The sequence below is a fragment of the Micrasema longulum genome, unplaced genomic scaffold, assembly GCF_059751315.1.
Source record: "Micrasema longulum isolate JH-2025_06_02 unplaced genomic scaffold, ASM5975131v1 h1tg000140l, whole genome shotgun sequence".
In the NCBI taxonomy this organism is placed as follows: domain Eukaryota; kingdom Metazoa; phylum Arthropoda; class Insecta; order Trichoptera; family Brachycentridae; genus Micrasema; species Micrasema longulum.
In genome coordinates, this window is record NW_028277346.1 from 697,192 (window position 1) to 712,936 (window position 15,745).

At 34.5% G+C, this 15,745-nt stretch overlaps 1 protein-coding gene across 10 annotated transcripts in view; it reads right to left on the reverse strand.

Moving 5' to 3' along the window:
• Positions 1-15,745, reverse strand: part of chb (CLIP-associating protein) — a 117,650-nt gene that overhangs the window by 37,833 nt on the left and 64,072 nt on the right. For 6 of the 10 annotated variants that reach the window (XM_088242469.1, XM_088242470.1, XM_088242468.1 and 3 more), the window contains 7 exons: positions 13,939-14,058; positions 12,620-12,757; positions 7,169-7,332; positions 5,275-5,397; positions 4,431-4,550; positions 2,988-3,115; positions 1,666-1,794 (listed from right to left, as the gene is read on the reverse strand). In XM_088242469.1, coding sequence (XP_088098595.1) covers positions 1,666-1,794; positions 2,988-3,115; positions 4,431-4,550; positions 5,275-5,397; positions 7,169-7,332; positions 12,620-12,757; positions 13,939-14,058 — 922 coding nt within the window. Of the gene's footprint in view, positions 1-1,665; positions 1,795-2,987; positions 3,116-4,430; positions 4,551-5,274; positions 5,398-7,168; positions 7,333-10,951; positions 11,030-12,619; positions 12,758-13,938; positions 14,059-15,745 lie in introns of all 10 variants that reach the window. The other 4 variants (XM_088242467.1, XM_088242465.1, XM_088242464.1 and 1 more) reach the window with 1 other exon arrangement.

Here is a 15,745-nt window from a genome sequence, read left to right on the forward strand (position 1 = left end):
CTGTGTGACCAATATTCAAAAGTAGATATATTTTGAATAATATGTATTACATTTACATTTCTAGTAATATTATAAGTTTTGTATGATTAGTTATTTTATGTTATGTATAATTTTTATGTGACAACATTTACAATAACAATATTATGTGGAAGTCTCTAATTGAACTTTATGATGTGTATTTATGGTATAATTGTATCTTATAAATTTATAAATGTCTGTTGGCTTTCCAATGAAATAAAATAATACAAATAAATATTGGTGGTGTAAAAACACCTTTTGTAACAAACACTGGGCATAACATTCTACAATAGGAAAATATCACATACTACGAATACCAATAAAAACATATTAAATGGATTTAGAAAAATGAATTGTGTTTTTAAAATCAATATACGTATTGTGGAGAAATGTTATCGTACGTAACTTGAAAAACGAAATTATAAAAAAATATGTCACTAGAAAAAAGCGACATGTTTGGCCTTGATAATTGTGACAGCAAGATTCGTAACGATTTTCTATTTAAATTTAAACGATCAAAAACAAAGTTCAATTAACATTTTTTTTTTTTTCTAAAGGAATATCCCGCTAAGCCTCTATTTCGAGGCTTGTCAGCAGGTGGGATAGAGGGGATATGGAAGGAGGTAATGAAAAATAAACCACAACACCCAGACCAGTCGAGAAAAAAATCTTTCTTTGATTTTTTTCTTGCAACTGGCGGGAATCGAACCCGCAACGCCAGTTTCACTGTTGGCCGTCTAACCAACTGTGCCACGGCGCCTGTCTATGAATTGTGACGTATTAGGGAGGGACGTTGCCAATGCAATGACCGTTTTTGTGGTAATTCAAAATGATAAATTAAAAAATATTTTTTACGCTACTAATGAGGAGTAAGTCTGATCATCTTACCTCCATGTTGCAAAAAAATTTCAAGATACGCTGCAATTGGTGTACCAATGCAGTGCCCTATGGACCATTAGGTGCGGAAAGGGAATGATGATGATGATGAATAAATAGTAAAAAAAATTTTTTTTACTCTACACTGTTTCATAGAATTTATTAATTTAATTGTAAAAAAAAAAAGGTGATATTTCCCTATAAGAATGTATTGCTATCTTGGTGGTGTATAGACACAAGATAAAAACAGCTAATATCTCTTTTGTAACAAGCCTTTTCATAATATAAAATTTATAGAATGTATGGTCATCTTGGCAGTGTAAAGACCCAAGTGAAAAACCCCTAATATCTCTTTTCATGTTAAAAAAAAAGTGATTACGTGTGAATGTTTACTGCCATTTGTATATTTTGATCGTCGGCTTTACCTTGAGAAGTAGGAACCCGAGCAGCCTGGCAGTACCTACCACATTGCAATAGTTTACAAATTCCACATTTAAAAATAAAACTGACGGCTTTTGTATTTTACTGAAAACAAAAGAATGTCTTCTGTGATCTGCATGATAAACTGAAAACAAAAAGTATATGCCTACCGCTGTCTTCATATAGTTATCGCTAAAAAAGTGTCAATGGCAGTATTATTACCGCATCCAATATCCAATCCTGATACACAAAGCCCCCCGTTGGACCATCTTGGATTAGTTCATGCGAGGAAATTACTTTTGCGTCTCTCTCTCTCGCGTCACCAAAATGCATTTAACGGAGATCACAAACCTCCTGCAGTTTATTCTGGTCATGTTATCGGCGTCAGAGCAGCCCTTCCTGATGGCATCGCGCACCACGGCTTGCTGCTTCTCGAGGGATGGAGTACTCCAAGTCTCCAGCAGGGAACATAGGATATCGCTGCAAACATATAAATGAGGAAGAATGTTACATTACGGTCTTGATTAGAACTACTCGTCGAGTGAAACATCAAATCTATTTCACCACCACCAAATAGCGCTATTCAGCGAGTAAGTGCCTGGGTAAACTACTCAAAGCTCATTTTTGTGATTAACTGCTAATAAGTGATTTGATTTTTTTTTTAAATTTAATTTAATACAGTAAAACCCCAGTTTTACGTTTTTCAAGGGAGCAACAAAAAAAGTGTAAAACTGAGGAAAACTCTTAAGTGAGGAAATAAAAAATGTATGGAATTAAATTACATAACAATATAATTACTATACTAGTATACGAAATATGCTGCAGAAAAATTGTAAGAACTGTCATAATTGGGAATAATTCATATTTACCAATGATTTAATTAAAAATATTTTGTATTTTTTCAGGCAATAAATAATTTTATGTAAGTACTTAACCTTAAAAACTAGAAAAAAAAAATGAATTTGCATAAAATGCCTACAACGATTTTTCCCTAAATATTGGGAAATTTTATTTATATGGTATCACTTTTTTTAGAAAATTTTACAAAATTTCAACTGTCATTTACATCATGTTAAAACTTTTTCATACTCTTATGATAACTGTTAAATAATCTTATTTCCAAATTAAGTTTATAACTTCAAACAATATTTCTATTGTCAAATTTTTTGCATCGTAATTTATTGATGTAAAGACTTTATTCTTCCTAAACATGCGTCAACTGCATTTCACTGTTTAGTAAAATGTCAAAATTTGACACTTAAACAAAATGGTCAATTACACTGCACCTACTTTCGTTTAGTTTGAGACAATAATTTACACATTTCTTTATTTGCCTTGAATTTATTCTCCATTCAAGCGGCTGCGCGCGGCTCGTCTTTAGACAGATTGAATGAGTTATTTAAAAAATTCGACATAAAACCGGGGTTATGAAAAACGTTAAAAACTTTGATTGCGGGGAATATTTGAATGAGAATGTATGGGAAAAAATAGGACCTAAATATTTCGGTGTAAAAAACGGGAAAACGTAAAATCGATGAACGTAAAAATGAGCTTTTACTGTATGTAGTTAGAAACAGTTTTTAATTTGGAGTTTTGAGAAATCATAGCAAAAACAAAAATATTAAAGTCGTTAATCTACAAAAAAATAAGTGCAAAGTCATGCAACTAGTTACCTCAGCGTGGCTTTAATCTCCTTGGCCTTGGAAACGGTCATGTTCTGCATCAGAATGGGTATGAGGCGCGGGGAATGTACGTAGCGGACAATGTATCGAATAGCGGTCGTACCAGCAGATGATATAACCTACAAAACAAATAATTGTGTAAGGATTTTTATCATCATCATCATACCCGACAGACACTTTTAAAAATATAATACAATACCACAGAGTGTGTGCGGACCAACTACTGCTTCACGAAATTATGACAGGAATAATTGACTGTACAGAACTACTTAGTTTAATAACAATACATGTGCCAGCCAGAATTTGTAGACGGTACCACCTGTTTCATGTACCAATAAGTAAAACATCGTATATTAAAAATGCTTTTTTTCGTAGGACTTTTTCAGTGAACACTACAAAATTTAATGACATAGACTACACAAACATCACTTTTAAATGTCAGATAAACGGAAAATCTAGTACATTTAAGTTTGTAAGTGAAAATTCTTGATGGAAGTTCATTATAATTTATTATAGAAATAAATGACGAGTGACACTTTAATCCACAAATTTGGAATATCCAGGGAACGGTTTCATCGCTTTCGCGACATCTTCGAGACTGGTATCATTATTAAGGAGTTCAGTGTATTTATACAAAACAGAGGTAAGGATAGAGGATTCAAAATTATGCAAAAGTAAATTAAATAAAATTATTTTTATTTTAAGGATCATTAACAAAAAATTTTCAGGTTAGCTTAATGAGTTGATATAATGCTATTTTAACGAGTTTAAGTATTGCTACTATATTAAAAATAATTTTATTTCATTTACTTGCATATAATTTTGAATTCTCTATCCTTACCTCTGTTTTGTATAAATAAACAGAACTCCTTACTAAAGATACCAGTCTCGAAGGTGTCGCAAAAGCGATGAAACCGGTCCCTGGATATTCCAAATTTGTGGATTAAAATATCACTTGTCTTTTATTTCTATAATAATAAAAAAAAAAAATTCAAAAGGGAAAATCTAGTTACTGCAGTTTTACTTCCTGGATTTTAAGGTTCTTGAAGGAATATTGATACGCTACTAAGACCTAAATAAAGATCTTTTCTTTGTGATGTTGAATCTGTATTTAACAAAATGTCATTGAAAATGCTAAATACTGCACTCTTCGTAAGGACAGCAGAGGTGTCAATACACATAAACAAAGGTACATTTTAAAGGATTAGTTTCCGAGAAGCGTTATAGTGAGGATGTGCAGAGTTATGGAAAAATCATATGATTTAATTGCATGGCTCTTTGAAGACCTGGGCTCGGAGGGCGATAACTATTCACGGAGACCCGTCACAATAGATCACGGGTCGCAGTGACGTCAGGAGCTTGTAAACAGTGGTTTACAAGCTCCTGGGGGTCAGTGGACCCCCACCTTTGAGAATAAGAATGAGGGGTTCTTACCTTGGCAGAATTAGGGATCAGGTTAATCATCTCGGTGATAATATACAAGCAGAATTGGTCCAGTTTGGTTTTCAGGGTTTTGGCCATGTACGCTATCGTGATGCACGCTTCTCTGACCACCTGTGGAACACAAATTTCAATCAAAATTGCGAATTCATTGTATGTTGGGATTTCTTGTCGCGTAAGTACACTAATATTTAAATTTGTTGCAGCAGAGAGGGAAAACAATTTTGAGAAGGGAATTTGGAAGTCTAGACATATACAGGGCTTATGGCCTGTCATTAGCTGGTTTAAGTGGACACTTTACACACTGTGTAACATTTAACTTGAAATAAAAAAATCAACAATCCACCGGGCCGACATCAATGAAATTACTTTTCCCAATGAGCAAGAATTAAAAATAAATACCAATATAATTTTATTTTTGACTTTATTTTATTTTATTGACATAAACAGCAAATCTGCCTTTTACAAAAAATTATAATACTTAAAGACAGGTCATAAGCCCTGTAGATGCCTAGACTTCTATATTACCTTTTCTTAAATGTTCTTCATCTCTGTTGTAATATGTTGACAAAAATAAAACTTTTATTTTATTGGTTGGTTGGAAGAAATCGCCATTTGGCAATCAATCCACCAATGTATAATTAAAATTATGTACAAAAAGTTAAATAAATAAAAATAAATATATTTGGACAGACAGCGACCTTATAAATGTGCCAACTAGCAAACTGCGAGTGGGACTAATTTTCAGCTGAGAGTCACCACAGAGTGGAAACACCCATCGAGGGTTCTGGTTCAATTCCGCATGAAACAACAATATTACATGTGATTACTGACTGACCTGACTTCTTAATTCTTTAATGACGACTAGAAATGGCACTGACATCTCCTTTAGCTGAGCGGTAAACTCGGCGGGGAACAGGGTGTGAGCATTGGCTACCAGCACACCGCGAATCTTCTTCAACTACAAATCAAACATATAAAAAAATTACATTAAACAATTAATATGTTTATTTCTTTGTTTGTTTACAAAACAGTTCACATTAAAAAAAAAAACAGATAGGTTAATCACACAAGTAAAGAGCATATGCATTTTTTTTTTATTGTATTATTGCCAGTCTAACTAGCGTCACTGCCGCGTACTACGCACAGCAAGTTTTTTTTTGCCATAAAATACTATTATTTTTTTCTTCAAACTCTTTCAGACTTCAAATTTTGTTGGCGGACACATTTTCCTTAGGATCCACTCATTTGTATTTTATTTATTTAGTAATTTTAAGTTGTAAAATTTTGAATATATGTGAGAAAAAAATCATAAAAATGAAAAGAAAAAAATAATACAATAATATTAATTAAAAATAGAAAGCTGTTTTTACTAGGGTTCAAAAAATTTCTTTAAATTTACTTTGAATTTATTTACTGATACATTAGTTTTAATAATTTTTAGTTCATTGGGGAGATTATTGTAATTTTTTATCCCTCTGAAAAAAAGCTATTTTGACCATGACTTGTGTGGAATTTAGGAATTTTTATATTATTTTGGTATCTGGGTGACTTATTCATCTTGAATTTGTTTATTTAATTTATTTTGTAAATAGTGTCTACTATATGAATTTTAAATAATTTATGTAGATTTTCCATGTTGAATGTTGAAGGTTTCTTTAAAATTACTTTGATAATTAATCCCTGTACTATTTTAAGAGGGTACAATATATTGGCATATGCACCACCCTATCCAACAACACCATATTGTAATAAAGATTGTACAATTGAGTAATATGCTATTTTTAAATTATGGATTCTTAAAATATTCCTTAACTCTTGTGTGGCTGTGATGTCACATTACTTTTTGTCTATCTTTTACTTTTTAAAATTATGAATTCGTATTTTTTGTAATCTTCAAATGGACATTTTCACACCCGATTTGGAAAGTAAAATTTGTATAACTTTGCTAAATGTTAATACAAAATATATTTATCCTTGCTACGCGAAGAATGAATGTCCTCTAATTCAGCAACACATCTATACCTATACAGACACCTTGTACAAGAGAGATCACGAAGATAGAAGTCATAACAAGGAAGACAGAGACGCTGTTCTGCGGCGAGTGTTGTCTGAAACAGATTCAGTCATCAGTCGGTTGATGACAGCGATGCGTTTGATGTTGATGGCACGCGCGTAACATGAGCGGCGTATTTGTGATTTTAAATTTATTTTGCTATAACAGGGCTAAATTATATGTTTATTCGCATAAATTTTGGAAAAGGAATTATTAAACCGAATGTCTCCATGTATTTTATTTTTTTAAATATCTGAACTGTAGGATATTTCGTCTTTTACTAATGGTAACACGATGTTACATCACCGCTCGCAAAGGGATTATTTACCACAGTCTTTTAAGAGTTAATCGAATAAATATGTATAAACATTTTCTAATACGTTTAACTACTTCACTAATGTGGTTTTATTTATAGGGACACAATACCTCTTTCTACCATATAATTACTTAAGTTTCACATAGGCTATAGTCCTCTTTTCCCTCACACTGTCTTTTGGACTGACGGCTATTGCCGTCATTTGCTAAATGAGACACAAATCTGATAGCTTTAGCAAGCATATAAAAAATTGCATCGCTAATTTTATATTCATCGTAAATAATGTATTTCACATATAGTAAAACCGCATTCAAATCGTTAATAAATAAAATAAATGAAAATAGATTGCAAATATCTCACCGCGTCTATCCTCTTCTCCCAGTCGGCGTTCTTGTCGCCGACCACCGACGCCGCCAGCCGGCAGACGTCGTCCAAGTCCCGCGAGTGGTAGAGCGAGACGGCGGGCACAGCGCAGAACTGGGCCTCGAAGGCCTCCGAGGTCACCGCTCCAGCGCCGGTGTCGACTGCGAATGAGACTCGACGGTTAGCCGATAGAACGAGATAGATCGCTACGGTTGTTATTGGATTATAGGTAAGCAGCCCGAGAGATTTAGTCACAGATATGAGAGCACTCTGCCTAAAGGCATGGCCTGTTTGTGGGTATATATTTTATTTTAAATTTCAATAAAAGCTACTGAAAGAATACAATTGACGTTAAAAAATAAATAATAAGTTTGCTAATATTAGAACACAATTTTTTAGTCAATAAAAATGAAAAAATAACAATAAAGTTTATGCTATTCATTAAAAAAATGCTTTTTCTGTGTGCAAATAATGTCATAAAAGTGCAGTAAAGTCTAGAAGTGGAATTAATTTTTTAAGCCTATCGTGACAAAAATGGAAATCTCAATTTCTGTTTATTTAATTTAACTGTGTTTGTAGAGGCGTGTTACCGAATCGTTGGAAAAAATATTTCAATTTTTAATTTGGAAAAGGTACAATTCAGCATACTTTAACCCTTTCAGATATTAATTGATTCCTATAGATAAAAAAAATAATATTTTTCTGTGTGTAGGTACTACATAAATTATTGAATTTTTTTTGTTTTTCTTATTTATTTTTTACTTTAGAAACTATTTATTGTTCGTTATTAATGAACACTGGCTCTCAAACTGATTGTAAATCGACAAAATTCAGACTGTTTTACCTCCCGGCTTCCAGAACCAACCTGCCTCCGGCTATGCCGATTGGAAGAGCGTCGGGCAGCTGAACATTATCACTTTGGAGATAGACATCTTTCACATCGGTCTAACTATGTTGAAGAGCCAAACACTCTCGCTGTTGGAGAGTATTATACCTTAATAATGTCGAACCACGGCTCGAGGGTTCCTAGTTTGATATGTTGTTCCAATATAACGGCTTAAATATTATCTGTTATTTGTAATGTTATTTTGGTAAAACTAAATTAATTTGAAATTTACAGTATGTTTTGATATAATTTCTTTTTTGCACCAATAAAGGCCGGGATGAAAACAGCGCAGAACGCCCGGGCCTGAGGAAAATCACACTCAGAACCTTCATTGCTTGAGTCAAGCGTCTTGGCGATTACACCACGGAAGCTGCCTATTTAGTTCTGTTTATAATCATATTTGTATATTTATATAAAAAATGCAAGAGTGTCGCAAGAGGCTAAATTAGCAGTTCATAATGGAGTTCTGGTACCAACCCTAATGTATGGAAGCGAAGCATGGAGTTGGAAAAAAAGGGACGAAAGTAGACTGAATGCTGTTGAAATGCGATCCCTCAGGCGAATGTGCGGAAAAACAATGTATGATAGGTGCCCTAATGTCGAAATTAGAGCAGAATGCAAGGCTGAGTTAAGCATTATCGACAAAATTAAGAAAGGTCTTTTGCGATGGTTCGGTCATGTGGAGCGAATGAATGATGAAAGAACGGCTAAAAAGATTCATGATGCGAATGTGTCCGGTTGTAGAAGTCGAGGAAGGCCGAGAAAGACATGGCATGATCAAGTACAACAAATTCTTGAAAGTGGTCATGTGAAAAGTCGGAATAATCGACGTGCGTGCATGAGAAGATGTATGAATGTGAAGGAAGCAAAGGAAGTGTGCCAGGACAGAGTGGTGTGGCGTTCTATCCTCTCTGCCTACCCCTCTGGGGAAATGGCGTGATGGTTAGTTAGTTAGTTATATAAAAAATTCCACTAAATGGACTGTATACAACCGTCATAAACAAAAAGGCAGTTATTTGCAAGTGTCATATTTTGAGATATGACACTTTTTAGTATTTATCAAATTTACGCAAATTAAACAACACAGTATGTCTAAATTTGTTGCAACAGAGAGGGAAAACATTTTCGAGAAGGGAATATGATAGTCTAGGCATTTACAGGGCTTATGACCTGTCATTGGCTGGTTTCAGTAGCCACTTTACACACTGTGTAACATTCACCATTCTGCCTATGTTTGAACATCCACATTTTCTTAACTCTTGCGAAGTAAAAGAGCTGAAACCTTTATCATGCGGGTGAGATTCATCCGGCTGAACCAATTCACCTACTAGGCAACGCCTGAAAACAATTTTCCAATTTTTTATACCTCTTATACTAGGTAGTTAATTCAACAATGTTTCAACTAAACATTCAACGAAACATTATTGGACACAGTATGTCAATTATTTCTGAAGAAAAAAATGTGTGTGTGCCATATCTACACCAAGTTTTTGCTTTTGGATCTCTAGATATTGTGCTATTGCTTAAGACTTAAAAAAAAAATTTCGTACCGAAATATTTTTTTTACTGCTCATTGCCATATACAGTAAAACCTCGTTTTTACGTTTTTCAATTTAACATTTTCCCGCTTTTTTCGCTGAAATGTTTAGGTCCCATTTTTTCCATACATTCTTATTTCAATGTCCCCCAATCAATGTTTTTTACGTTTTTCATAACCCCCGTTTTAAGTTGAAAAATTTTCGAAACTCATTTGATCTGTCAAAAGACGCCGAGCCGCGTGCCGCCTTTTTGCCCAAAATGGTGAATAAAAAAATGTGTAAATTGTTGTCTCAAACTAAATTCAAGTAAGTGCAGTGTAATTGACCATTTTGTTTGAGTTTCTAATTTTGTCATTCTACTAAATTGTGACATGCGGTCGACGCATGAAGAATAAAGTCTTTACATCAATAAATCACGACGCAGAAAGTTTAAAAATTTTGTAAAAGAAATATTATTTGAAGTTATAAACATCATTTGGAAAGAAGATTGTTAAAACAGTTATCATAAAAGTGTGAAACAGTTTTGCCGCGATGTAAATGACACTTGAAATTCTGTGGTGCTATACTAAAAAAGGTGACACCATATAAACAAAATTTCCCAATATTTAGGGGAAAAATCTTGTATGCATTTTATGCAAATTCAATTTTTTTTTTGTGTTTTTAAGGTTAAGTACCTACATAAAATTATTTAAACATGTTTTTTTTTAATTCAATAAAAAAACACATTGCGGTAGTGATCAAAAAAATACAAAATATTTTTATTGAAATCGTAGGCAAATATAAATAATCCCCAATTATGTCAGTTTTTACAAGTTTTCTGCAGTTTTTTATTTCCATACTTTTGAGTTGTTGAACACTTTTTTTTTGTTGCTCTCGAAAAACGTAAAACAGGTGTTTTACTGTATATGAAATGGTTCGAAATTTCTTGTAGAACACTGCCTCATATTTAACTCATTATGTCAAAAAAACTACCTATTTGCTTATAACAGAAGTAAAGTCCGTAAATAAAACTGTTTGTACCTCCAAAATAACAACCGAGTAAATCTAATTCCACGAGGACAGGTTAAAAAAAAATCTTACAGTAGAAATACCCTCCCACACAAGCGGTCAAGAATCTTCCAAAACGTGTTTTTCTCTGAATATTACCATCGTCGCCGTTCAGACAAAAGTCACTAACCCTAAAAATGACAGTTTTGGCAAAAGACACTATGTCATTTATGTATTGCAATTTGTACCAATCCACGACACAGTTAAACTCTTTTCCATTTACGCAAGCGTGTAAGAAAGGGAGATTTCAATTCCCGTCACGGCAGATAGGCCTCAAGCAGTGCAAGTAAGATGGTGATTTTGACAGACCGCCCGATCCTGTGCGTCGCGTGGGCTGGGGGAGAGCGCCGCACACAGCCGTGGTCGCCCTGCGCTGAAACTCGCTCACTGGGGGGGAACGTTAGTAAACACATGTTAGTATTATGGTCATGAGAATGAGAAGGTTACGGCGATTGATCGATGTATTATAATGAGGGATTTAACTAAGAAAATCTTTTGAAATGAATCAATTGAAAATTACTATGTAATAGTATGTAAAAAAAAACTATTGTGGTTGGGACGGTAATACCTGTTAAGTCTGTAGTCTAAAAAGTAGAAAAAAGTAAGGAAAACATAAAATTTTACTATTTTAAAACACTATTCTTTTAAAATCACACCATTGAAAAAATAAAGTAAATAAACATTAGTTATGATGTAATAACTTATATTTCCATATAAGTTATTAATTTAAAAATACTTGGTACACTTCCACTTATTTATTTTGACCAATTAGCGCTTTCACCCTCTAATGGGCATCTTCAGACTGGTGAATATTATACAGTGTAAGGGTAATTTATATAAAACTAAATATTATCTTAAGTGAAGGTACATTTAAAAATAAGTGGTGTAATGGTCAGTGCATTTGCCTACCATGCACGAGGTCTCGGGTTCGATTCCCGACAGGGTTAATTTGAAATATTAATTTAATAGGGTGTTTTCACAAATATTTCATAGTCCCTGGACTGGTACCTGAAGCGTAAGACTGATCATCTTACCTCGTGTAACAAAAATAATCAAGATACGCTGCGATTGGTGTACCAATGCAGTGCCCTATGCACCATTAGGTGCGGATAGGGAATGATGATGATGACAGAAATGTAATTTTAAAAAATTTTAGCTTTTTTTTTTAATGGCTTTTTAAAACGGCAAATTACTTTTTATCAGAGAACTTTCATTTCTAAGGGTATTTGAAAAAAAAAAAATCATATTAGATTCAAGCCACAGAGTGCCGTTTATTTAAAATCGAATATGACAAAATTATTTTTTAATAAGGATTTCACTAACCATTTACATGGTTACTAATGGATTTATTTGCTTGTAACTACAAACATATTCATTAATTGTAATTACAATCCAACTTGGTTTATGCGAGGAAGACGGGACTGACTGAATTTGCTGGTTATCAGCATTACTCGTTATACCAGAGGAAGGTTTTTTTTAATTCAATTGCCATTGCATATTAGTCACTATTGAAAATTATAATAAATGCTTACAGACATACCACTTTCTAAATTTCAATTGGAGTTAAATAAACATTTGTATTTTTTCACAATTTTGACACTGTGGATAAGGACGGTGCAAGAGGTGTATAGTGGAAGTCGCATGTTAGTTTAATTGGTGTTCTGATGAAGAGACAGGTACATCTCGAAACCGGTAGACAAAGAAAAGTCGGTAAGTAATTATTTTGTAACATTTAATAAAATGTTTGACCACAAAGTTAATGCTTTGAGTATTAATAATATAAAGTTTATTTATTTTATGATACACAACAAAAAAAAAATGTAAAAATATTACAGCGTTATATGGTATTGCTGTTTAAATTTTCGTTTGTCTTTACATTAAATGGACTTGGTATGATTCTATGAATTGTGAGTGCGATATACTTGACGTTGATATTACGATAGGATATGTAAAGCACTGTATTTTAGTGATTTTTACCCGGTGTGGCTGCTAAGCTCTGCTGAGCCTCTAGCGGAAGCTTCTTGGCCGATGTGGGAATGCTGAAGGTACGCTTGACTGGCTTCGCAGGCTTCTGCATGAGAATGTTGTCGATCTCGTCGTTGCTGTTGGCGGCACCTGCAAAGAAAATGACTTTATATTTGAAGAGACTAGATTCTTATTCTTATTCTTCGAGGTGGGGGTCAGTGCTATGCAAGCTCCTGACGTCACTGCGACCTGTGAAGATTTATTGTGACGGGACTAGCCCTCCAAGCCCAGGTCTATAAAGAGCCTGGCTACTGTGTGGAAGGCGAGAGTCCTCATTTTGCTTAATCTCCCCCTCCAAGCCAAGATCCGTAAAGTATCGGGCTATTAGGTAGGCGGCGAGCTCTTTAACATCTTCAGGTTTAACCAGTGGTCCCCCGAGGATAACCCTTCTTTTATGATGTGAAGCATCACATTCACATAGAATGTGTATAGGTGTTTGTTTCCTCATTTGCACTGCAGAACCTACATCTAGAAGTCTGGGAAAGGTTCATTCCAGCGCGGTGTTTGTTCAATCTGCAGTGCCCTGGGCGGGCTCTAGTGGTAACCCTCGCTTGATGAGGCTGAGCTTTATTAGGTCAAAAGCAAAACTTTGCGAGTACCCTTTGCATGGCGCTTACCAGGCACTTTTATATTAACAGTATACATATTTATTACAATTTACAAGGAATTTCGATAGTATTTTTGAATCAATATCATAGTTTTGTTCAATTCAATTCATTCAATTTAATTTGTTTATTTAAAAATTACACGTACAAAACAAACTAAAATTTAAGGCGTACATATTATAACAAGAAAAAAAAATACATTAAAGAGACTCTTGTCAAAGTAGTAGGAGAATCCTGCTCCGGAAAACCCCTTGGGATATATGGAACAGATCAACATCCAGAGCGATGTGGTTCAGCATAGCTGTAGCCATTCCAACGGCAGGGTGCCCTTGGCAGGCTCTAGTGATAACCCTAACTTGTGATGAGGCTGAGCTTTATTGGGTCAAAGGCAAACCTTCGCGAGTATCCTTTTTCCTTCGCATGGCGGTGATCAGGTACTTATAGCATTATGCTCTGCTTCCTGGCCCATGATCTAAGCTCGTTACGAGGAGCAAATTTAGGTAACCCACAGTAGGGCTCAGGGTCTATCGGGACTGTCTCGGCTCCCAGCCTTGCCAATTCATCAGCTGCCTCGTTACTAATACCCTCTAATATCTTATCCATTCACACGTTTATGCACTGACAATCAACATATATACACTACATCATAAGGGATTTAAAACATACTAGTCATGGCAGAAGCAACCATCAGCCCAGCAGCTTGGGCCTCGTCAAACTTCTGCTCTAAGGCCGCCATCTTATTGGCCGGGACGTCCATCTTGCGGAGATCCGTGCGGAGCCTCTCCCCTGCGAACAAATTAAATAAAAATGTTATATACAGCAAAATCCCGTTTTACTTTTTTCAAAGAAGTATTGCGGACAATGCATACCCCTATAACACCTGCACTTATGTACACCCCGCTGATGTCAGATAGAACGAGTCACATTCAGTCAATAAAGGAACACGCTACAATACACATGCGTCTCAGAGTAATAACTCTCTAACTCTCTAGAGAAGCCCTAAAGCTCTATTGCATAGAACAAAATCATTCCAAATTTTTGAACAATATTTTGAGTTTGTCCAAATTTTTGTAGACAAGGACTGGATTCAACTCCCTGGGGAGCTGTTTATATTAACATATTACAACAGAGACGAAGAACATTTAAGAAAAGGTAATATAGAAGTCTAGGCATCTACAGGGCTTATGACCTGTCAATGGCTAGTTTAAGTGGCCACTTTACACACTGTAAAACTTTTAAACGCTAAAAATTACCTGGTCCATGAAGAAGTATAGAAATTGAAAAAATAACATTTTCAGGCGTTGCCTACTATGTAGGTGAAATAATTCAATTGGATGAATCTCACCCGCATAAATAAAGGTTTCAGCTCTTTAACTTCGCAAACATCAACAGATGAAAGAATTGAAGGAATATAGATGTTCAAATATAGGCAGAATGGTGAATGTTACACAGTGTGTAAAGTGGCCACTTAAACCAGCCATTGACGGGTCATAAGCCCCGTAGATGCCTAGACTTCTATATTACCAAATTTTTGGTTTGGTTTTTAGTTTAACAACAAACGTGTAATGGACGGTTTCGGTTTGCGCTCGCAGTTCTCAACGCAAGTACCTACAGCCCGTTGTATTGCTGTAACCTGTAGCTATATTCGTGGTCAATAAGCATGGAATGTTTTTTCTCTACGACCTTTCGGCGACCTTATTGGGTTATTATTTTTTTTATTTATTAATAACATTTTTCATACATTTATACGGGACAGAGACACAGTTTATAGTGACACAAACAGGAACGACCCATGCCTGTGAACTTGCTCTGACTCGCTAGAAAATCCGTGTTGAGTCAGGGCATTCATAACCATACATGCACACATATAAGTATATTCGCATATACATACATATTCATACTATATTTTATACATACATATTAAGTTTACACATATCATTAATACTTTATACATGATACCACTTATTATATTTTACATTTATAGATACGTTACTCTAAGGCACGAGTTCATATTTCTCCGTACCTCCAACGGAGCGAAAAAAAGTGCAAAACGGAGGAAACCTATTGTTTGAGAAAAACGTATGAAACATGAAATTAAATTTAATAAAAAACGGATTGAAATACGTCCAGAAAATTATTAACTGTAAAACTGTTGAGATTGGAGATTAAAATTATTTTTCCGTTACATTATAATAGTGGCATGTTTGATATTTGTATACAAGGGGCAGATTGTCCATATAATCGATGATGCGCAGCTTACCATTATATTTGACTATCAATAATAATGTTTTATAGTTTTAACTATGGGAAAATAAATAAAATAATTTGGATTTATTAAAATTTTTCATCCGTTTATATCTTCCTCAAAAAATAAATATAAACATCGATAAGTGCACCCAGCACCCAGCGCCCACCGCGTTCCCAGTGGGGGAAAGTAATTGTTGATTACAGCAGCTTATTTCTTCATACAAAA